The sequence below is a fragment of the Electrona antarctica genome (genome assembly GCF_951216825.1).
Source record: "Electrona antarctica genome assembly, chromosome: 4".
Taxonomy (NCBI): domain Eukaryota; kingdom Metazoa; phylum Chordata; class Actinopteri; order Myctophiformes; family Myctophidae; genus Electrona; species Electrona antarctica.
Genome location: NC_136809.1, coordinates 22,525,438 through 22,549,725, shown reverse-complemented (window position 1 = coordinate 22,549,725; position 24,288 = coordinate 22,525,438). Strand labels below are relative to the sequence as shown.

The 24,288-nt window shown below is 45.4% G+C and overlaps 1 protein-coding gene across 6 annotated transcripts in view; it reads right to left on the bottom strand.

Moving 5' to 3' along the window:
• kcnq5b (potassium voltage-gated channel, KQT-like subfamily, member 5b) overlaps positions 1-24,288 on the bottom strand; it is a 119,904-nt gene that overhangs the window by 9,024 nt on the left and 86,592 nt on the right. For 2 of the 6 annotated variants that reach the window (XM_079498952.1, XM_079498955.1), the window contains exons 4-12: positions 20,333-20,508; positions 19,687-19,812; positions 16,484-16,594; positions 15,917-16,012; positions 8,608-8,700; positions 7,274-7,296; positions 4,037-4,093; positions 1,881-2,107; positions 40-151 (exon numbers count right to left, since the gene is read on the bottom strand). In XM_079498952.1, the coding sequence (XP_079355078.1) occupies positions 40-151; positions 1,881-2,107; positions 4,037-4,093; positions 7,274-7,296; positions 8,608-8,700; positions 15,917-16,012; positions 16,484-16,594; positions 19,687-19,812; positions 20,333-20,508 (1,021 nt within the window). Of the gene's footprint in view, positions 1-39; positions 152-1,880; positions 2,108-4,036; positions 4,094-7,273; positions 7,301-8,262; positions 8,358-8,607; positions 8,701-15,916; positions 16,013-16,483; positions 16,595-19,686; positions 19,813-20,332; positions 20,509-24,288 lie in introns of all 6 variants that reach the window. The other 4 variants (XM_079498950.1, XM_079498953.1, XM_079498951.1 and 1 more) reach the window with 2 other exon arrangements.

Sequence of the window (24,288 nt, the reverse complement as noted above, 5' to 3'; positions counted from 1 at the left end):
GTGGATCGAGATTGTGGGTTTAATGTTGTTTATCCTCACCTGACAGCTCTGATGACAGACTTGACGGAAGGCAGCAGGTCTTCTACTGATATCTCACAATGACAGCCCTTCTCATCGAAACCATCCTCCCCTCCCATGTTAGAGTCTGTTGCTAAGGAGGTAGATACCGTTAACATTTGCCTTCAACATTTTCTGAGTTACTAAAGCAACTTATACTGTAGACTGGTACACCACTACAGCTAACTGATTGAATTTAAGTGATTGAAGTGGTCAATGAGATGATTACAGACAGCAAGAGGGAGGGGAAGTTGAGAGACAGAGACGGATATAGAGATTGAGAGAAACAGACAGAGAGAGAGAGAGAGAGAGAGAGAGAGAGAGAGAGAGGGAGAGAGAGAGAGAGTTCAGAAAGAGAGAGAAGCTGATTCTTTTTCATATAGTGTAAGAAAGAAAAAAACATGTTGACATGCTGTCAGAAAATGAGAGTCAGCAGTAGCTCTGGCTCTGGCCTGCCCTCAGATATACTGCCAACAGGCCACATTATTCATCACAACACAAGCCTTTTTATGGATTTCTTGAGTTACGACACACTCAAAACAGCAAAAGGTTACAAGTGTCAGACTGCAGAGTTAAGCATTTTTTCCCAGTCGAACAAAATAGGGCATATTTTCCCATGTTAACACCTACTAATGTCGCACAAAAATAGGGTGTGTGTTAATGTATAATATAGATATGTACATTTTTGCTCAAGTGAAATAAACTGTAGCACTGTATGAAGCATCACAAAATAGAGACAGACACAAGACAACAGATGTCAGACAAGGCTTAAAACTGCCAAAGTCATAGCACACAATGCTAAACATTACTTCCAATTAAGCTGCATGAAGAATTACATATTTCCAACTCACAATCACTAAAACCTACAGTAGAGTAGTTGACAAGATCTCAGTAATAGTGAATAGACTTTCAGCCTGTTTGGTTTGCTAGGTTGGTTATTGTTTCCGCTCCACCACCAGGCCTCAGCCAGCTGACTAACTTTGAGAGTCCCATTCCCATAATCCATCCATCTATCCAGCCAACCATAGCTACCAGCCAGCCATCACCCTGGAAGACCAGCGAGGCAGGCACTGCTATCCCTGAGCCGGGCAGTGGAGAGGAATTAACATTCCTATGCTTGGCTGGCTGGGTATCTGGGCAGAGCCAGCTATGGTCAGTTGATGGGGGCCAGTGGTCAGGTAGTAAGCCTCAACAACATAGTGGAAAAGCCTGAGAACCCAGAGGGACTGAGTTATTGCCCGCTCCGGAACTAAGAAGAAATGTACTTATTTGCACACAAATAGGTTTTTCAAACTGATGGAACAGTTTGAGTACAGATTATTGCCACTGCATTACTGTGAAAGTGTTTCAATACAAACGTATGGTCTCCTTAAAAAAAAGAAACTATATACTTTTCTTAGTTCTAACCCATTGCTGGTTTGAGTTAGTCTCTATCTAATTTCCCATGTACCACCTGCTGATCATTATGCATTGCTGTATTTTCGATGGTCATTATCTCCTAACATACATATAGATATAGAGTATATACTCTAGTATGTTAGGAGATAATGTTTCTCCAAGATCTGAAATGGATAATACACACTATTTCACTTTTGAGTGTAAACACTGGAAAACACGAGCCAAAATGAACCATTACTACAGACACTAAAGGTAGTGGTGTTAGCATAGCCTGTACATCAATCAATCTTTGCGATACCTACCGTATACAGTACATACTAAGGCCTCTCTAGTACGGTTTGAGTGCCACATGTTGAAATGACCATGTATATAGCATACAGTATTATATAAATGAGTTGTAAGAGTGCTGAAGTGAATCATGTCACCATCAGTGGTAGAGCGTGACTGGCTCTTGAGGCGCAGTGAGGGTCTGAAACGTGTGCGGTCATTGAAGCTCCAGCTCTTCTGCACCTTGGCGGGGCTGGTGCTGTCCAAGCCAGGCTCAATCACCGGGGAACGTCGGTCATTCATGCATGGCGGCTGCCTGCTCTTGACACTCTGGCCACGAGGACTCGCCAACCTCACTCGCTCCTTGAAGCTCAACTTCTGGCCGCTTGATGGAATAGCATGAATAACCAGAGAGAAGGAAACGGGGAATGACAAGAGGAATAAAGGAATGAGGAGACAAAGATGGATACCGTAACCACATGAACTCTAACCTGGGGATAACATTTGGCCAAATTAGCAGATCTATACAATCTATCACGTTAGGAAGCATTGTGAGTTTGTAGATCGGCAAATTGTCAGTGAAGATATTTAGTGTAGAGGGTAAAAGAACGTGGGACTCCGGTCAACTAAGAATATGTGGTTTAAGAGCAAATCAGATAATAATATGAATACTATCCTGCTAACAGGAAAAGTTTGTTTTTATTTTTCTAAAGCAGTGGTTCTCAATTGAGGGACCCTCAGTGTACCTTGTGGGGATTTAAAATGGGACCTGAGAGAGTAAAAATGTTGAACACTGAGTGCATTTGTACACTCTCAGAGTTATTGGGGGTCCTTGGAATAAAACATTTGAAAATCACTGCTCTAAAGCAGGGGTTCTCAACGTTTTTGGCCGGGGACCCCCGGAAATGCTTTGGCAATGTCTCGGGACCCCCGCCCCGCCCCCTCCCGACCCCCAATATAAATTGACTGCTACAATAACCTTAACCCATTTTTGGCGGGAACCCCTTTTGGTGTTTTAAGCATTATGTTATAATTTAGCTATTGAAAAATAGCAGATCTACAAGCTCATAGCGCGCCACCGAGTGGCGCGCTACGAGCTTGTAGGTCTGCTATTTTTGAAAAATCGTGAAAATAGAAATTTTAAAAAACCTTTTTTTGGGGACCCCCTAAAATAATTTGGCGACCCCCCGAGGGGTCGCGACCCACGGGTTGAGAACCCCTGCTCTAAAGCATCATTCATCACAACAAACTTCTCCTTCTCGTAGAACAAATTAACTCCAGTGTTTCCATTGTGGGTATGACATAATAAGCAAACATTTGGCAAAAACAGGTGAACATTCGGCAAACATAGTTAAACATTCTGCAAAAGTTGCTTATCTATTGAAGTAACAAATAATCGGGTTTAAGTGGTTAAAGGACCACTTCACCACTTTTTAACTTCTCTTCCTATAATTGGTCCTAACTAATGTTCATGATAAAATACCACCATTTTTTCCTACTCAGGCTGTGTCTCATAGGAAGGCTGTGGGCAGTTCAGAAACCCGTCCACCAGTGACATCATCGATGGTGAATCCAAGCTAATAGAAACGACAGGCTTTCTTTTCCTGAAAAGTTGCAATGCAAAAGTTTAAGCCATCGTTCTCACGATAATAACAATCTAAATATATTTTAAAAAATCTGCCTAATGATGATGTCACTGGTGGACGGGTGTCCGAACTGCCCAAAGCCCTCCTATGAGACACAGACTGAGTAGGAAAAAATGGTGGTGTTTTATCATGAACATTAGTGAAGACCAATTATATGAAGAGATGTTGAAAAGTGGTGAAGTGGTCCTTTAATGTACTGTAATTGTAAAACAGGAAAAACTGAATAGATAACACATTCAGATGTGGACTGCCACTGAAGTTCATTATCACCAGGAGAAATACATAAATTATTCATTATTTAACAGAATCTGTTAAACTATTCTGAAAGCGAACATGGTTAAAAACCAAATGGCAACAGGCAGAAGTAGTGCGTCTCCCAGGCAAAACCAAAAATTTAACAGGATCTGTTTTTATCAAACTGCATAACTATTCATGAAAGCGAACATGGTTAAAAACTAAAAGGCAACAGGCAGAAGTTGTGCGTCTCCCAGGCAAAATCTAAAAGAAGGCAGCATAATACATTATTATAAAGGCAAATTAATTGCCTCAGGCCAGAATACATCTCCTATGAAGCTCCAAAGGCTTTCACTAGATGCCCATGCGTGGATAATTAGTTGGCATTCCCAAATAAAACGTCAATGTGGGAGTGAGTATAGGATGCCGTATACCTATGTTTCCTTGTTGTACACGTCCTCAGTAGCTTCTGTTTATTACTATGAACCTTACTAAAACACCAAGGGGAGATAGACATACGATGATGTGTTACATGATATAGAAATAGAGGGGGAGAAAATGTCTGCCCATGTAATATGGCCATCCACACTCTTTATCTCTTCTTTTCCTGCTCACTCTTTGAGATTCCGAGATCTATGCTTATGATACTTAGGGCTCCATTTTCGTTCGATCTTTCTAAATACACTGTTTGGGGATTTAGCAGTGGGGAAGGGGTGTTCCCTCACTAAAGTTGGTATTTTGGTTACCTGTCTAAATCCCTAAAACACCTCTATTACACCTCTATATTATGCATAGGTGTGGTTTGGGCGTTACAATAATTAAACCAATCACCAGTCCACGTGCCATTGCCTTTAAGAGATCCCATATCCGTTGCCCGTTATGCCCAGTTCTATATTGCTTCATAGCCTTACGGTCTATAGCCCATGGAAGAGTGATGTGCTGCTGCCTTGAAGTCTCACTTGTGATGCAACTAATTTGGCTGCTGGCATATGGTTTACGGGTGCTTTTAAACTCCACTATCGCTTTCACAATGGGTGTGAACAAAATAGCAATTTAGGGGAAAGCGTGCCAGCACGCCCATGACCACACCTCTAGGCGCAAATACCGGTGTCGCTGGACCAAAATATTATTAAGGGACAGAGCAAGCTCCTATATTCGTAATTTCGGGCAGCGGTTGACTTGCGGGCCGCGTCGCGGGTAAAGGCGGAGACAAAAATGGAGCCCTTAGTATTAAATGGACAGAAAGTGGACAGTCAGATGGAGACAGTGAAGTGATCGGGTACACATTGCAGGAGAAAGGCACTGTCTGGTTTCCAGGCCAGCAAATGCACATGTGAGTGGTTTGAGAGAATACCAAAACGCTCACCCCAAAACACATTCGGCCCGGGCACACCTCGGAACGGTCTCTACCTGGTATTCCTAAATGTAACCTCAGTAAACTATGCCTAAACGTAACCTTATTCCTAACCTTAACCTCAGTAAAACTGTGAAAAAAAACCTAAACTTATTTCTAATCTTATTCTCAGTAAAACAAATACAAGAATACAAGAACCGCCCCAGCGAGTGGTCGACGTGATTTCGACGCGGAAAAATGAGGGCGAGCATGACTGACACCCACAGAAGTAGTGATGAGAGAGGATGCTGAATTTCAGGAGGGGGGAGAACATTATCCATTCACAGGGTGGTAAGCTGTCAGAAGGTGAGGGGGGAGAACATTATCCATTCACATAGGGTGGTAAGCTGTCAGGAGGGGGGAGAACATTATCCATTCACATAGGGTGGTAAGCTGTCAGAAGGAGAACATTATCCATTCACATAGGGTGGTAAGCTGTCAGAAGGTGTCAAAATAAAAAATCACTCAAAGTTTATTTTTTGGCAGCCCTTGTAAGTGTTACAATATTGTACATAATTTATGAGGTGACCAGTCATTTTAAATTTGATTACCACACCAAATACTTTACATCACTGCCAACCATTTCCAAAGCACACTGTGTTGTGTGAAATGTGTTCCATTACTTTCAGTACAGTATACAAATTCAACATATACAGTAGGTATTCCAATACACTTTTTATTTTATTGGGCGGTAATTTCTTGTCAAAGTTACGTTAATGTTGCTTTTTAATTAGCCAGTTAGCTGTCAAAATTAAGGTGTTAACATAATAATGTGATTAATACAAAAAAATAAGTGATTTTGAAGTGTACGATTCGATTGGAAGTGTGACAGTGGTTTGTTTTCTATTGTGAAAAGACATTCATCACTTGTCACTTAATTTTTATATTGTCAAAAATCAATAAAAAGATTTGGAAGTGTGACAGTGGCCGCTGCTTCGGAAGTGAGTCAAGACAATGACCCAGGACAGTTTAGTATTTTCAAATTATCTCAATTATCTCATTATCTTGTTAGTTGTTACTAAGTCACCCCATTTGAAAGACATTGGTGACTCATATGAAACTTCGTTCATTTAACTATGCAAATGTAAAAGACTAGTGCTCTAGTCATGAGAGTGAGGATGGCACATTTTCAGATAGTAGATACACCCTGTCATACTGCAACGCAGTACAAAACCTACTTCTTTATTCATTTTCTGTTTTATTGATGGGTTTCATTGGTTCCCTGTTTTATCACTTTATACTAAGGGCTCTATTTTCATCCATGCTAAACCCCTTATCCCTAAACTACTTTGCCCTTTTTTTGCCCTTTTTCTTTTTTTTACAATTTTGAAAAACATTTCTGAATAGTTAAAATAGCCAATCTACAAGCTCACAATGTGTCGATGTAGATCGGCTATTCTTCTTCAACTTTCCTCAGGTTTCTTAGGTGTGTTGGATAACTTTTAAGACACCAACACACCTACTTGAGGAATGCACTTCTGTGAAATACACATTCAATTAAAGTCATACAGACACACAAAGAAACACGCACGCACGCATGCACGCACGCACGCACGCACGCACGCACGCACGCACGCACACACACACACACACACACACACACACACACACACGGCTGATGTTTGGGACAGATTAAAGTGACTGCAAGAGTTAAAGAAGAATGAAAGAACAAAGCCCAAGAGGATTTATAAAATAATTAGTCATGGTGAGTGCTTGTGTAAGGGACTCTGTGAACATTTACAACCCCGAACAGATCATACAACTCACTTTGAACTCTCAGCTCTGCCTCTCGCTTCTTTTTCTATCTACCTTTCTCCCAAGTTCAAATTATTTCAAGCAACTGTCTTACTTTGGATTGAAAAGATTACCATACTTGCACAGCAGCACATTGTGCTCAAACATTATTTGACCAGTTCGCACATAGTAAATCGATTTTGCAAATGAAATACTCGCACTGTTGAGCCCTGGAAGTGATAACAAAAGGTCAGCTATTAGGACTACATCACCCAGACTGGAGGGACCATTGCTCTGCGCTTGCCTATAGGTTATGCCAACCAGCATAACCAACCATAACCAACCAATGGTGTAAGTCAGTGACAGATTCAGTCAGTCAGACACATTCGCATTTTTAGGTTTGTTGTGGGGCCAGACAAAAACTTGGTATCAAAACCTCACCTCGGCTGTTTAATCTTTTACCAAGTGAAGAGGAGATTATATTGAAACATATACACTGTGTATAGTAAGAGAACAGGAATGTTCAATAGACAGCAGCACAAACCTTGTGGTTGACTCCCCCTGGTCCTTCCTGGAGTTTGACGAGATGAGAAGAATACAGAAGAGGACACATTGAGAAAACATAGTTTTTGTCATTCAAGTCTTCAATGCACTTTTATCACAAATTCTACAAGATATGGAACAAAGGTGTTGCCGTCAACTGTTCTATTTGTCAATGCCGAAGATGGGAAAGTTTACACTGAAGTGTCAAAAAAGGAGACCAATCTGAAGAGAAACCACGCTTACTACACGGTCAAACACATGCATGCTACCATCCAGTCAAACTAAGGAAGCACTAAACAAAAAGAGCAAGCAGTGACTAGACTATAAGGTTTGTGCATACTGTAAACAGAATGTCCTTAGACACACATCACTCTGAAGTTGATCATTATGAACAGTGTGTGTGTGTCTGTGTTTTGCATGTAATGTGCATGTGCATACTGTATGTGTTTGTGTGCAAGTGTGTCTCTGTGCAAGTGTATATCTGTGTTTGAGCATAAATATATTGGTCATGCCTGCGTGTTTGTGGTTATATGTTCATTTATTGCATTATCTACAAAATATATATGCTTTGAGCAGATGGCTTAAATATTGGCAATATTTCAAGGCTCCACAATCCACATCCATAACGACAAATGCCGTTAGCTGGCAAAGCTAATACACTATGACATAAATAGTATTGCAGCCAAAATTGAATTAATGCCCACAAAATAATGAGTGATAGACTGATATAGGTCAAGATCACAACGCAACTGATTTGTCGTACTTTAAAATCACTTAAATTAGTAGAGAGAGAAAGCAAGAGCAATTGATACAAAAATAACATACAAAACAACCGCCTTCAAATAATAATAATAATAATAATAATAATAATAATAATAATAATTTAAAAAAAGAAAAAAAAGAAAAGAAAAAATATATATAATATATAATAATACATTGAAAAGGGATGGGGAGAGTGGTACAGACACCAGCTGCCATCTTTATACCTACTTTGTAGGACTGCAGGTATGCAACGCCTTCAAGTGAGGCTTCCAGGTAGCAATGGAAACCGAGTTCTCATCAGCCGAATAACTTCGCCAAACACACTGCATGCAGGATACACAAAACCAACAAAGGAGAAAAAACAGAAAGAAAAAACAAAAGAGAAAAACAAAACAAAAAGATTGATAGTGAGAGAGAAAAAAAGGAAGAGGAAGAAAAAGAAAAATAGGAGGAAGAAGAAGAGGATGGAGAGAAGGTAACAATGCAAAAAAAGAAAAAGAAAAGCAGATTAGTGAAAACAAAACAACAGGTGTGTCACACGTCTGTGGCTGGGCGGAGGGCAGGCATGAATACATGCCTGTGGCAGGGCAGGAGGCTCTCATAGTGTTGCCAGGTGGCATCCAGGTATGGCCTGGCGCTGTCTGTGGAGTAATAACGCCACGCAGCCTGGGGGCAGGGCGGATGGGGGCCCAGAGGAATGGGCCAGGGGAGGAGGCGAAGCAAATGCAGAGAGAGAGAGAGAGAGAGAGAGAGAGAGAGAGAGAGAGAGAGAGAGAGAGAGAGAGAGAGAGAGAGAGAGAGAGAGAGAGAGAGAGAGAGAGAGAGAGAGAGAGAGAGAGAGAGAGAGAGAGAGAGAGAGAGAGAGAGAGAGAGAGAGAGAGAGGTGGAATAAGGGTTGAAACAGAAGGTGGAAGCAGAAGGTATAGGAGGGTGTCAGAGAAGTAGATGGAGAAAGTCAGAAATGAAGGAAGAAAGTATGGGTAAAAGAGGGTAATGTATGAGGGGCCAGGGGGAGGTGAGATACACGAGGAAGGTACACAGTCAAAGCCGCAGGGTTCATTTATCCATTTATAACTCTGAGAGTGTACAACTGCACAGTCTCTTAATTGAACACTCTCAGCGTTCAATTACTAATGAGGATTTTACTGTGTAAGGTGGGGTCAGTCACATTCAGTTTTTGGGGTGGAGACATGGGAGTGCAGAGAGCATGGGAGTTGCACCACTCAGTTCACACGGGTGTGATTTTTTAACAAAGCTTCACAAATATGGAAGAACCCAGACCCACGGTCAAGATCACCTCACAGAGAACAGAACGTAAGTTATGGCTATAACTATGGATCTATGAGACCGAACGATGACCGTCACTACGGTCATAACAACGAATGATGCCCTCATCTTCCTCTTCTCGAGACCAATATATCAAAAATGTCATGCCCACATGACCCAGGGAGGCGGTCTCACCGTATAAATTATGCCCGGTGAGGGCGGCTCCGCCTCCAGCCTCGAACGCCTCAGAACGTTCCGAGCGACAGGAGATAGTGACGGTCATCGTTCGGTCTCATAGATCCATAGTTATAGCCATAACTTACGATCTATATCGACCTCACTCTGACCGTCACTACGGTCATAACAACGGATGACTTATACCAACCGGGTCGCGAGGAACAGGGTACTCAGCCCCATCACCATCTCGCTGGGCAGCTGCAAGCAGGACGGTGGAACCCAGCGATAGCTGGGATTCCACGTTCAGTCTGTAGAACCTCGCAAATGTGCAAGGCACAGTCCATGAAGCCGCTGCACAAATGTCCTCCATGGACACTCCACTTAGTGCAGCCCAAGAAGTGGCCACCCCCCTTGTGGAGTGGGCCACCACATTCTCAGGGACCGGCTGGCCTAGATCAACATAGGCCGCCGAGATTGTGTCCACAAGCCAATGCGACAGCCGTTGCTTGGACAAGGGAAGCCCCAACCTCCTGCCCCCATAGCAGACAAACAGCTGCGTGCCTGTGTCTCGTATGGCCTGTGTGCGATCCACATAAGCACGAAGTGCTCGGACTGGACACAATGTAGAAAGGCCCTCCACAGTTTCCTGGGGGCCCAGAGCAGAACGCAATGCTGTAATTTCCAGCACTCGGTTCACCGTCTGCGGAGTAATTACTTTGGGCAGAAATGCCGGGTTAGGCCACAGCGACACCCCTGTGCCCTCGGGTTTCCACCTCATGCAGTCTTGGCTGACTGACAAGGCCTGCAGCTCACCGACGCGTTTGGCAGAGGAAAGCGCCAAAAGAAGTGCCGTCTTACGAGAGAGGGATTTCAGATCGGACTGATCCATCGGCTCATACGGGGCTCCCATCAAGGACCGCAGTACCAGAGGGAGATCCCAAGCAGGGGCCCTCAAGGCCCGTCCGGGGCGTAGCCGCTTGACACCAGCCATGAACTGAGTGACAAAAGTATGCCTACCAACTGGTAGCCCATCAACCTCCTCATGCCGGTGGGAAATAGCGGCGGAATACACCCTGATGGTGCTGGCTGCTCTGCCAGCATCCAAGAGGGACTGGAGAAAACGTAAAACAAGGGATACGTTGCAGGTGACAGGATTCGCCTGTTGGGCAGCACACCAGGCAGAGAAGCACTTCCACTTGTGGTCGTAATTGGCCCGGGTGGAAGGCGCCCTGGCATTACGCATTGTGTCAAGGACGGCCTCATCTAGCCCTTGAGGGAGGGGCTCAGAAGAGGCCAGGCCCAGAGCTGCAGAGTCATCGGCTTGGGGTGCCAAATCTGACCCTCTGCCTGGGACAAGAGGTCTGCTCTGGCCGGGAGAGGCCATGGAGACCCCTGAACCAGCTGAAGGAGGTCTGGAAACCAATGTCTCCCTGGCCATCGGGGTGCAATCAACAGAATCCTGTAGCAACCCAGCCTCACCCGATGCAACACCTGAGGAATCAGGGGCAGTGGAGGGAAAGCGTACATCAAGCCGTCCGGCCACTCTCCTGACAGAGCATCCAGGCCCAAGGGGCCCCCCTGGCCCGTCAGGGAGAACCATAGCTCGCAGTGAGCATTCTCTCGAGAGGCGAACAGGTCTGCTCGGGCCCGGCCGAAGCGGGTCCATATTTGTGAGATCACCTGTGGGTGAAGTCTCCACTCGCCGGAGAGGGGGCCGGACCTGGACAGAAGGTCTGCTGCCGTGTTCACTACTCCCGGCACATAGATTGCCCTGAGGGAGGCCAAGCAAGGCGCGGCCCACCACAACAGTTCCTGAGCCACCTGTAGGCAACGAAGTGACTTCGTGCCCCCCTGGTGATTTATATGATAGACCGCTGAAGTGTTGTCTGACCTCACCAGGACATGCTTGTCGCGGATAAAGGGGAGGAGAGCCCTGAGGCCGAGGTGAACAGCCCTCAGCTCCAACACATTGATGTGTTCGGACGTCCAAGGAAGCGCCCACTGACCTCTCGCTGTCCTGCCTTCCCATACGGCTCCCCAGCCGGTCTGGGAGGCATCCGTCGTCACCACAGTCCTCCTGAACGGAAGGTCCCGAAGCGGGACCCCTCGTGTCAGCATCGTGCAGTCCCTCCACGGCCGTAGAGCGTGAAGGCAAGGCCTTGTCACCACCAGCTTCACATGCCGGTCCCGCTTGGGATCGAGGCCGAATGAATTCAGCCACCTCTGGAGAGGTCTGGCCCTGAGCAGGCCGAGTGGGACGACTGCTGTGGCGGATGCGATCATCCCCAACAGCCGCTGGACCAGAACCATCTCGACACGCGTGCCGAGACGGAAGTGGCGCAGGAGTGTTTGGATCCGTAGAACCCTCTCCGGGGACAGAGAGACCACCATGGTCACTGAATTGAGACACAGGCCGAGAAAACCTGTCTGTTGCCTGGGTTCGAGGTTGCTTTTCTTTACGTTCACTCGGAAACCCAAGGACTGGACATGAGACAACACCTGCTCTGTGTCTGCCGCAACCTGGCTGCGAGACGGTGCGACGATCAGCCAGTCGTCGAGATAAGGGAGGACCTTCATGCCTGAAAGCTGAAGCGGGTACAGAGCGGCCGCCACTACCCTTGTGAACACCCTCGGAGACAATGACAGCCCGAATGGGAGCACTCTGAACTGGTAGGCCTGCCCTTGAACGGCAAAGCGGAGAAAGGGCCTGTGACCCAGCCAAATGCGGACATGGAAGTACGCGTCTTTCAGGTCGAGAGTGGCGAACCACTCTCCCTGACCAATGGACTGGCGTATGTGTTTTGTCTGTAACATCTTGAAAGGTAGGACCTTCATGTACCGGTTTAGCCACCTGAGATCGAGGACGGGCCGAAACCCGCCGTCCTTTTTTGGCACCAGAAAATATGTTGAGTAAAAACCTGCTTTCTGATCGGTTGAACTCACCTTTGTAATTGCGCCTTTCTGCAGCAGGGTGGAAACTTCCTCCGCCAGCGCGCGTGCTTGGATAGGGTCCCTGACCAGAGTCATACGGACCCTTGAAAAGGGGGGGGGACGCCGTCGAAATTGGAGTTTGTAGCCCCTGGCGACTGTCTCCAGTACCCAGGGGTCTGATGTATGCTCTACCCAGCTGTCCAAGCAAAGCCGGGAGAGACGTTCGACGGCCGGCCCCGAACTCTCATGCAGAGCCCCCTTGGCGCCCTGTGCCCTTGCGGGGGCGACGCCCTTGAGGGCCACCTCTGTTAGTGGCTCGGGATCTAGAACCTTGCTGCCAGTGAGGCTGCTGCCGGGCGGCCGAACTGGGGGCCCGAAACGCCTCATCCTGGTGCCTGCCACGCCCCCAGGACCCTTGGTGGGGCCCTGAGCCTTGATAGGAACGCCGTGGTCCGAGTCTGGAGGTAACAGACCGGCGAAACCGTTGAACGCTCTCCCGTGTCTGAGCACAGCGTTCAGTTCTGTCCAGTGTCTCCTGGAAGTCTGGATGGAACACATGGCCCGGCACAACTGCTTTCTCCCGCAGCTCTTTCTTGATGTTCTCAGGGAGACGCATCTGAGCCAGCCAGACCTGACGACGAGCCAACATGGCTGATGACATGGTGGCGCCAATGTCCCGCGTGAGCTGAGAATGAGCCAACACCGCGGAATCTATCAGGGACCGGGAGTCTGTGTCCTCCGCCCCCATTGTCTTACTTAAAGCAGCCAAGAGGAGGACCAATGCATTCCCCGAGCGAGCTGCACGGGTTGCTGAATTGTACGTGCGACACACCAGACGATCCGTCTTTTCGCACTGCTTACTGGGTCAACGTGGGACAGTGGTAACTCGGTCAGGGCCAAGATCGGTCAATGCGGCCATGCCCTGCTCGACCGGTGGCATGTCTCCCAAGCCGGACTCGGGAGGATAAGCCATCTTTGCTAGGCCCCTGCACCCAGCATTAAATAAGGAGTCACTATCAGGCTTCCCCCAGTTAGTCATTAGCATCCCTGAATACCCCTCTGCTTCTGGAACAGTAGGGGACAAGCGAGCCTGGGACACCGCACTGAAGACACCCGCCGAAGAGGCAGACTTCGGGGCTGTAAGTGTCATACCCAATAGTTTAGCTGCCGATAACACGTGCGACACCAGCGTCTCACTAGCCGAGACGTCCGGAGCGGACTCTGCCACCTCCTCCTCGTAGAGCGCAGATCTGGTGCTGCCTGAGACTGAAGCGTGGTCCGAACGTAGACCACTGCCAGTAAGGGAGCCAGGCGCATGGATGTAAAGCACATCTGGGTCATCCTCCGGGCCAGGCACCCCCCTGAAGGGAGATGCCTGCGAGGACACAGTCTCATGTGACACCGCAGTTGAGGAGCATTCAGCTTCAAACCTCCCCATCCGCTCACTGAGGGACTGAATAGCAGCCAAAATCTCCCTCTGAGTGGCACCCTGCGTCTCCCCGACCTCCTGGGGGTGAGCAGAATGCTTAGGGGCCCGAGATGTGTGCTCACGAGACCTCCTATAATCATGGTCACCTGAGCGACGCCGATGGCGTTTTCTAGAAAGCCTGTCACTCCGGCCAAGCACCGGTTCCTGGGCAGGGGGAGCCAACTCCCCCCCCAGCGCTGCCCGCCGAGCCCTCTCGGCATAGGGCAAGTCGATGGCAGCATTACAGGGGTCCTCAACGTCCCGCTGCACATGGGCTCTGCCCAAACAAACGGGACATTCCCGGTGGCCATCACGGGGGTCCATGGCTGCCTGACAACAGCAGCAGACGTAGGAAGCCATAGTAGCTCAACTACCGCCCTACTCACAGTACACGAACGCACCCGAGGGATATGCAGGAACCCCACCAGCTGCGAACAGCAGTATCAGGGGCCGCAATATAAAAGGAAAACAACCCTACTCACCGTACGCGCACGTACTTGAGGGAACAGAAAAACGCAAACCCCAACCCGCTGCGAACAGTGTGGTAACAGGGGTAATAATATGCGAAACTCAAAATACCCACTCACTACACAAACGTATGAGAGGGGATTAGCATAACAAAAACAACCCTGCCAGCTGCGGACAGCGTAGCACCAGGGATAGCGAATAGCAGTATGCGCAAATGTATAACAGTATTAATCAAAAAACATCCACTCACTATACACGAACGTATGAGAGGGAATAACTAACGCAACAAAAATAAACCCTGCCAGCTGCGGACAGCGTAGCACCAGGGGTAGTAAATAGCAGTAGGCCTATGCACAAAATAATAATGTTAATCAAAACGTCTACTCACTATACGCGCACGTATGAGAGGGAATATTTAACGCAACAAAAAGAAACCCTGCCAGCTGCGGACAGCGTAGCACCAGGGGTAGTAAATAGCAGTAGGCTTATGCACAAAATAATAACAATGTTAATCAAAACGTCTACTCACTATACGCGAACGTATGAGAGGGAATAGCAGAATAGCAAGTAACAAAAACAAATCCCACCTGCTGCGCACAGCGGTCTGAGGGAACTCACGTGACTCACCTACTCACAATACACTCGGTATGGAGGGAGGACAAGTTAAAGAAAAATATCACCTTGTGACTCTACTAGAAATACTAGTGTGGATAACTACATCGCATGCGAACCCACGCGGAATTGACAGGACTACCACCAACTTGGATGGAGCCTCCACTTAACCCCCGCAGCTGCGGACAGCGCAACAACGGGTACAACAATAACAAAAAAAAGTAGCCGTATCCCGGCCGTTCCGCAACAAACGGAACTCTTAAGGCAGCCTAACTGAAGGGAAAACCCTGTAGGCCAAACAAACAAGTATACACAACAACAACGTGTTTAGCTTTAGCAAACAATCACAGTAGGCTATAAAGTCACACAACACTGCAACCCACAGGGACGCAAGGCGCCTGCACCGAAGTGTACGGGTTACCAAAGCAGTGAGTGTGGAAAGACTACTAGCGAAAACCAAGCAGTCCGCATTAACAGTATATATATATCTCAAAAGATACGATACCATTCACCTACCGTACAGGTCTCATGAGGCGAGAGAGGCAAAGAGGCGGAGCCGCCCTCACCGGGCATAATTTATACGGTGAGACCGCCTCCCCGGGTCATGTGGGCATGACATTTTTGATATATTGGTCTCGAGAAGAGGAAGATGAGGGCATCATTCGTTGTTATGACCGTAGTGACGGTCAGAGTGAGGTCGATATAGATCGATTATTACTGAACAGTGAACACTGTGCTGTTTCTTTGAGTTTTCTTTGAAGTCCATGGGCAGAAAAAGAGAAATTATATATTGATAGATCATTTTAGGGAACATGATTATTGATCAGTTTACTTTGTATTACACTTGGAACAACAGCAGCAATATAAATTACACACCTTGTGGAATACAACATATGGGTTTCTTTTTTATAATATTCTTTTGTCACAGAAAAACAGAAAGAGAGGTGACTGTGTGCTTACCTGGATGAGGCAAGCAGCTGGGTTCCTCCTCTTCTCAAAATGCTTTTGTCTGTGTTGCTCCTGGACTTTTAGAGCAAAACCTGAGCCCAGAATACCCTGGGAGAACGTAACAAAAAAATGGCAACGGAAGTTGAAGACTACACCATTTCTATCCATTTCACATATAGGGTGTTGAAGAACATAAAATGATATCCTTGTGGGTAAACATCAAAATTGAAATATCTGTACATTTGGACTGGAACATGAATTTGAAACTTCACCTTAGAATTTAATTGCACTGACATTCTGTGAAAATAAGTTTTCACTGGCTCTAGTCTGGACAGGAAAATGTAAACCAAAATAAATCAAATGAATACAATTAAATGACATGCTTCTTTACCTACTAGATAAAATTTGAGTTGAATTCAAACTCTGAAATGTTGTGAAATATTCAAATGCAATTTTATCTTAAGTTGCTAAAATAATGCTTAGTACATTATCTGGCAGAACAAAAGCATGTCTCTAGGAATTGATCTTAAAGAAAATCAGTGTGAGGCAGAGAGAATGTGAGTAGATGAATTGACTTACTGCTGGCAAGGCAAAGAAAGAGATTCCCAGTAGAGCAAAGCCAGCAGAGAGCATGCGTCCTGTCCACGTCTTTGGCGTCTTGTCCCCATAGCCGATTGTTGTCAGTGTGATCTGAGAAGAAATCACAACTGAATGCTCTGACAAAAAAAACTCAAGCACAGGATAATATGGGAAGAAATCAGAAAAAAATAATGCAGAATAATTTGCGATTTTGCGTAGTGAAATGTTAATGTGCAGCTAAAGCCTTCCACATTAGAATGCACAACGTTGTTTTGGAAACTTGTGTACTCCAGTCCAGAGCCTGCATGCTCTCCCTCCAACCTCTCAGTCTGACCACCACTTCATAACCTTCTCCTTCTCCCTCTCTCTCTCTCTCTCTCTCTCTCTCTCTCTCTCTCTCTCTCTCTACTCTCCCGCCTAAATCTACTCACCCTCCGACCGTCCCTAAACCCTTGCCTCTACCCTCTCATCCTCTATACTCTCCCCTCTACCCTGTCTCTCACCTGACACTTCAAACTCATCCTTTCTCTCCACTATTTCATCTACATTTGACCAACACTAACACTTTAACGTCTTCTCTCATCCAGGCCAGCACGCTCATGTCGACCGGCTCCCTGGTTTTCTGAAATCCTCAGATCTGAACGAACACCTCTCAGGGCAGCCAAACAACTGTATGACCTCTCCTACTTTCACTCACTCCTTTCTGCCTTTCTCCCTCTCTATCCACTCATCAACACATCGGTAACCTCAGGCTGGGTCCCATCTGCCTTCAAGTCAACCAGAGTAACGCTGCTCCTCATGAAACCTACTCTTGACCCCTCAGACGTACAGACCAGTATCACTCCTTTCCTTTCTTTCCAAAACTCTTGAACGTGTTGTCTCTAACCAGCTTTTTCTCCATCTCTCACAGAACAACCTGCTGGATCCCAACCAGGCAGGATTCAAACCAGCCCACTCCACGGAAACTGCACTCCTTGCAGTAACAGAAGCACTACATGCTTCCCAGGCTGCCTCCCACTCTGCAGTCCTGATTCTTCTATAGTCTCTAGACCTATCACCAGCATTCGACAGTGAACCACCAGCTGCTCCTAGACACCCTAGCTGATCTAGGCATCGCTGGGACGGCACTAAAGTGATTCTCCTCCTACCTAACCAACCAGACCTATCAGGTTTCTTGTAAAGGTTTGCTTTCATCCCCCCAATCCTAACTGGGGTCCCACAAGGATCTGTACTTGGTCCCCTCCTTTTCTCCCTCTACACTAAATCTGCTCACAATCTATCTTATCACTGCTATGCACTCATAACAATAGTTTCTATCTTCTCTATCTACTAGTTCTCTGCTACTCAGGTGGAAGAACGCACTGCATGCCTGGCTGATGACTTCCCACCACCTCAAGCTGAATACAGACAAGATTGAGCTTCGCTTCTTCCCAGCCAAGTCCTGCCCCATGCGGGAGCTAACTATTTCCATTGACAACGCCTTGGTAACCTCGGACCCAACAGCCAAGAACCTTGGTGTTGTCCTGGACAGTCTGCTCTTGTTCAAAGCACCCATTACAGTCGTCACTCGATCCTGTAGGTTTACACTCTATAACATTCAACAAATTAGACCCTTCCTCACCCAGGAGTCAGCTCAGCTCCTTATCCAGACATCAGTCATGTCAAAACTTGATTATTGTAACTCCTTCCTTACTGGCCTACTGGCATGCGCACTTAAGCCTCTGCTCTCCACCTGTTTCAGAATGCCACAGCTTGCTTGGTCTTCAACCGGCCAAAATTCTCACATATCCTCCCTTTTCCACTCCCTCCATGTGTACAAAAGAGTACAAAACTCTGATGCTGGCCTTCAAAGCAACCAAAGGTACGGCACCCCCATATCTTGCAAGTCTGATCGGACCCTATAAACCCTCCTGCTCGCTCAGATCAGCCAAAGCAGGGAAGCTGGAAGTACATTCACCAAAAATGCCAGGACAACGCTCCACACATCCCAAACTCTTCTCCCTTCTGGCTCCAAATGTATGGAGTGCACTTCCCATTGTAATCAGAACTGCAGACTCACTCCCAATCTTCTGCCGTATGCTGAAAACCCACCTCTTCAGACTCCATCTTAGCCCGTAGCAGTTGCCGTAGCACTTGCCCTAGCCTTGATGACCTTACAGGCGTATGCAAAGGCTCAACTTATGTAACTTAGATAGCATGTTATGTAGACATAGCTCTCTATAGTGTATATGCATTGTTTCATGATATTCCACTGTTGGGTTACGTATGAGTCTTGATGACTATTATTTATGTATTTGATGTATTACCATGTTTGTTCAATGCTTACTGTAAGTCGCTCTGGAAGAGCATCTGCTAAATGCCTAAATTGTAAATTGCAATGAATGTAGTGTAATAACAGCAAAAGGAGGAGAGTGGAAAAACTGTGTGCTGCTCTTCTTGAAAAATGCTGATATGGTGTACATTCATGTCAACATATATAATCTAAGAGATTGGAAAGATTAGAAAGAACAGGACATAATATAAGTATACAGCAGATCTCATTTAGATACTGGATTTTCAACTATACGTTGCTCAGATTGTCGCATTCCATACCATGGCTGACACTCAGTACTCCAATGTTTTCGCAAAGGGTTATGAAAATTACTAGGGCTGGAAGAGCATAGAGCAATGAAACTTTAAACATAAATTATGAAAATAATATGAGAAATTGCTGGCAAAGGCACAACGTTTTGACAACTGCTTTGACAATAATTTATGTGCAGAGATGACACACACTGTCAAATCACAGGCAAAATGATACAGCTATATCTCTTGAGCTTTCCTTTTGCCTAAGTAACGAAGTAGACATTGCCCTTTTGAAGAGTGAGAAGAGGAAAAAAAGGGTAGTCAAGGCCAAATAACAGTAACATTAAAGGCCCTGACATATTGAAAACGTCAGACGTTTGCGTCATCAAATCAGAATCAGAATAGAGAGAGAAGAGAGTCCAGAATCCCAGTGTGGATGTGTGCATGAGTGAGTATTTGCATGTGCGTCTGTGTGTTTTGGTTACGTACGTACGTACGTACGTACGTACGTACGTACGTACTGTACATTGTTTCATTCGGTCTGATGCTGTTAAAAGCCTGGGATATTTAATAACACACAGACAAGACGAGAGCTAAAAGTGTGTGGAAGATGGTGCAGATACAGTTAGAGAACTCACCGTGCCCCACCACAGTGCGTCAGCGTAGGTAGCAAAGTCCTTGTTGAACTTGTTCTCCACAAGGTAGACCAGAAATGATGAGAAGATGAGAACCAGGAAGCCAATATACCAGGCAGTTACCAGCTCCTATAGATGTGCAGAACACTTACATTTCAATTTGGCACTAGTGTTAAAACAACATTTGTTTATGGCTTTATGTCATTGCTGTTGGGCACAAACCTCTTTCTCGCCATATTCTAACTTTGTGTGTTGTTTCGTGAATTAATGCCCTGTGATTAATGCAGGTGATCATACTACATATTACACAAAAGCACCAAGAGTAGCAGATCCACAAGCTCGAAACGCAGCATGAAGGGACGAGGTTTGAGCTTGTAGATCTGTTCGTTTTGCTACTTTTGAATTTGAATCCAGAAATGTTAAATCTTGAGGTTTGATATGATAGATGGCTATTAGTGGTATCACAAAAATCTAAAGAATGTTGACAGTGTGATTTAAAAAAAATCTAAATAGAAAATGTTTTAGGCTTATATAAAGTTTAATTCTCCTTGCAGCATTAATTTGTTATTAATGTGCGTGTGTACAGTATGGTATGTGCAGTATGTGTGGTTATATATGCGTGCGTGATCCAGATCGCATCTCAACCAACCTTACTGTGTGCATAAACCACAGAGCCTAGCAGCTTCCAAGTGCCCCCCCTCCGGTCCATGCGCACCATGCGTAAGATCTGAAGGAAGCGTAGGCTCCGCAAGACCGAAGTGGCGAAGATGTTGCCCTGGCTCCCTGCGGACACCACCGCAACTGAAGCTATGAGCACTATGATGTCTATAGGGCAGAGAAGAGAGGAAACAGCAGAGAGATCACTAATTGCACTGTCCTCGACACCAGCAGTAGTACTGAACAATCCTGAGCTCTTACGGGTTAATTTGGTTACATTTGGCACACTCTCAAACGGATGAATCAACACTGATGATTTTACTGTGCAGTACTCTTTCCCTAACCCCCAAATATATCTCTCTCTTAATAATAATAAAACTTTATTTATATAGCAAATTTCAAAAGTGCTTTACATAAACAAACAGCAAAATAAGCAGCAGAAAAACATTACAATAAACAGCAAAATATAATAAGCAGCAGGGAAAAAACGAAAATCTTAATAAAGATTGGCAGTGAAGGCTAATCGATAAAATTGCGTTTTCAAAAGAGATTTAAAGGAGGACACTGATCCAGTGCGCTTGATCTCTAAGGGCAGTGTGTTCCAAAGAGTAGACCTATGCTATGGTGCTGAAAGCCAGATCTCCTTTGGACTTTAGCCTACAAGTTTGGGGATCTAGAAGCTCTTTAGTTGAAGATCTCAGGCAACGAGTTCAGTACTCTTAACTTCTTAAGTACCTCAACATGTTTTCGCGGAGGAAAATGTTATTATTAAAATGGCACTTGTGTCAAACATAATGTAAATTATTTAATAAGCCATGAATGGCGGCATGTATATTTTCAGTTCAAATGCAAGGGCTTATTTGGACTATCTATGGCTCCAGACGCAATTGCATTGGGAGTGTGTCCAGCCAAAAAGGGGTTGGTTAAAGCAAGGCGCATGGTGCAAAGAGGTCGTATTTAATCTCTGAATTAGTCATGGGTGTAAATTAGAGTGTAGTCTCCCATTCCGTTTAAGCTCTATTTGCACCTGCTTCATAGCACATTGTTATTTAAATGTTGAGGAAAATTACAAACGACCATATATGGGAGCAGCATATAAAATGTGATATAATGATGTCAGGAGACCCAGGAGAAACAAAAGCTTGGGGGGGGTACTGTACTGGGTCTGCTCCTTTTTTGACTCTACACTACCTCTTTGCCGAAAATAGCCTATCTACAAGCTCACTAGATCTAGAGCTTGTAGACCCCCCTGTTGAAGACCCCTGCAATAGAGTGTAGGCGACTACACTCTGCATCTATTTTCCTCTCCCTTTCTCTCTCTCTCCCTCCTTCTCTCCTCAGTGCAAAGAAAACAGGAACTCATCCAATGCAATGTATTATAAAGGATTATATCAATAATTTTCTGAACCTCAATGCAGAATGTCCCCATGTTGAATATGATGAGTGTTATGTTGAATTGAGATGGATTTGGACACCTACACTGTGCGGGCGTAGGTGTGCTGTGCATCCTAATCTGAATAATGCGCTCTCTAAATAGTACGGAAATCCGCTGTATTTATAGGAACAGCTTATAGACCTGGTCTAAAACGCAATCACTTTTGAACTTTTATCACTGTGCATAGAAAACATTGCACCAGGCCACACAGTATTTTAAGATCAAGATCGCAGATGAGCTCCAGTTAGTAGTTTTTGAGATATCTTGTTTGGAAGTAAAGTTGTGAACGAACAGAAAGACACACATGAATGATATGATGATATCAATATTGATTTGTATTATAAATGGACCATCAAAAACCGACAGAGAAATTGTTCATTTAAGCCTTGAGTATCCAGTGTCTGTTGGTGTAAATAATTTTGCTGCAATCAAATAACTCTTGAGATGATGCACTCACCCCACCTCGCTTATTATTTGAACAAAAGCTCAATCAGGCTGAAGCTGTCACAATTGATCAAGGTCAGTAACAGTAGAATAATATTCACACTATTAAAGTGTTTTGCTGCGATATTGAGCTGCCATACAAACTTAAATAGGGAAGCACTGAAGGAGCAATTTGTTTGTGCACATCATCTGTATGATTGTGCTCTGCTCCACGAAGAGAGTTGTTTTCACAGGTTATATCTGAAATGATACCCTGAAGAAGCCTGGAACGTGTGCCGAAACGTTGGTTCACTTATTCTCTGCATCCTAAAATTAATGATTGGCACTTGGCTATCAGTGTGTGGGCCAGCTTTCTTGTCCCTTGAAGACTACCATAATGCAGGGGTTCTCAATGTTTTTGGCTGGGGACCCCCGGAAATGCTTTGGCCATGTCTCGCGCCCTGCCATAATGAACCAGATATTTCAGTTGGATGTAAAAGAATGACATTAGAAGTGCCATTGTATAACAATTTATCTTTTACTTTTTTATAGAAGCATTTATGAGGCCGGCATACTGCATATATACATAGTATACTGTACTTAAAAAAACATGCATACATGTACATACCGGTATGCACACACTGTATGCATTGGGCGTAAACTCAGCAACAAAAGTTCGGAAACTTAACTTTGGTCCATTATTTCTCCACTTTAATAATTACCAATTGGTATTGTATTTCATATCATTTTAATCGTTGATTAGTCACCTTTACAACGAGGTAGTATAGATTGTAAGGATCGGGCATTCCTGGAATGAGCAACACAGCTAAACGTGTGTGTAGCGCGGCGCGCCCCCAAAACATTTGCCAAAATGGGAAAAGACAGAGGCACGCCGTCTGAAGGTGACTTGAGCCACGAGAGGCACTGCCGAGTGAGGTTAGGCAAGCGACTCGCCGTGTTGGGTGTTGCGAAGTCACCTTCAACCGACTGAGGGCCACCCTAGTTAGGTCCCGATAGGGACAGAATAGTACATTTATTTTTTTGATGGAGGGCCCAACGCACACAAATAAGCACACACTATAGGGACAGGTGTAACACCCCTGATTCCAACCCCGGTCTCCCGAGGGGGAAACCAAACATCTGGAGTGAGGCCAAGCAGGGCTCCCCAGTTTGACAGAGGCAATATTAAGCATCAGGCTGAGCTGCTCTGCTGTATTCTGCTAACTGGGTCTGGGGCTCCTGTGTTGGAAACCAAGCATATTGCTAAGCCAAGAGGGAATCCCCCCTTGGCCAGGGATTTGGCGTTTGGGCTTCAGGCTCTACTCTGCTACAGAAGCAAGGTTTACAAAGAAACCACATACAACAAAAGTAAAACATTATACCCTGGAAGAGCACAAATTCAAATTACCAAGTTCAAACACAAGTTGTTTCTTCTCACAATGCATCACAGTTGTGAGTTTGTGAATGGATGAAATTAATGAATTAATGAATTAATTGTTGCACTCCTAGTTTCTTCTGTGTCCATAACGATGGGATGTGCAGTGATGTCACCTTCAAGTCACGCTATTAAGGCTTTCCTTTTCTTAAGCTTTTTCTGTTATATATTCTTAATGTGGGAGTATGAACCTGACTGTGCAGGTAAAATGCTGAACAAGGTGCGACCAATCGCTCAAGTCACATAAATCATGGGCCCATTGACCCGTGGTGAGCAGAAGAAGCATCATGAAAAATACATGACCGACACGCAAAGATGGGAAGGAACTCACGATGGTGAGCACATGAACCTCTCAACCCCAGGGGGAAGGGACTCACTGCCAGTCACTGGTGTGACAGCATGAACCGTGCTCACCCAAAAAACAATTTCCTTAGAAGGTGCGAGAAAGAGAAATGAGGAACTGATGGCTGGCGTGTGAATAGTACATAATACGGTATATTGTGCAAAACTGTATCCTCCATGTGTGAATTCATGTGCGTGCGTACGTACGTGTGTGTGTGTGTGTGTGTGTGTGTGTGTGTGTGTGTGTGTGTGTGTGTGTGTGTGTGTGTGTGTGTGTGTGTGTGTGCATCCATCCATGTATTTGTGTGTGTAG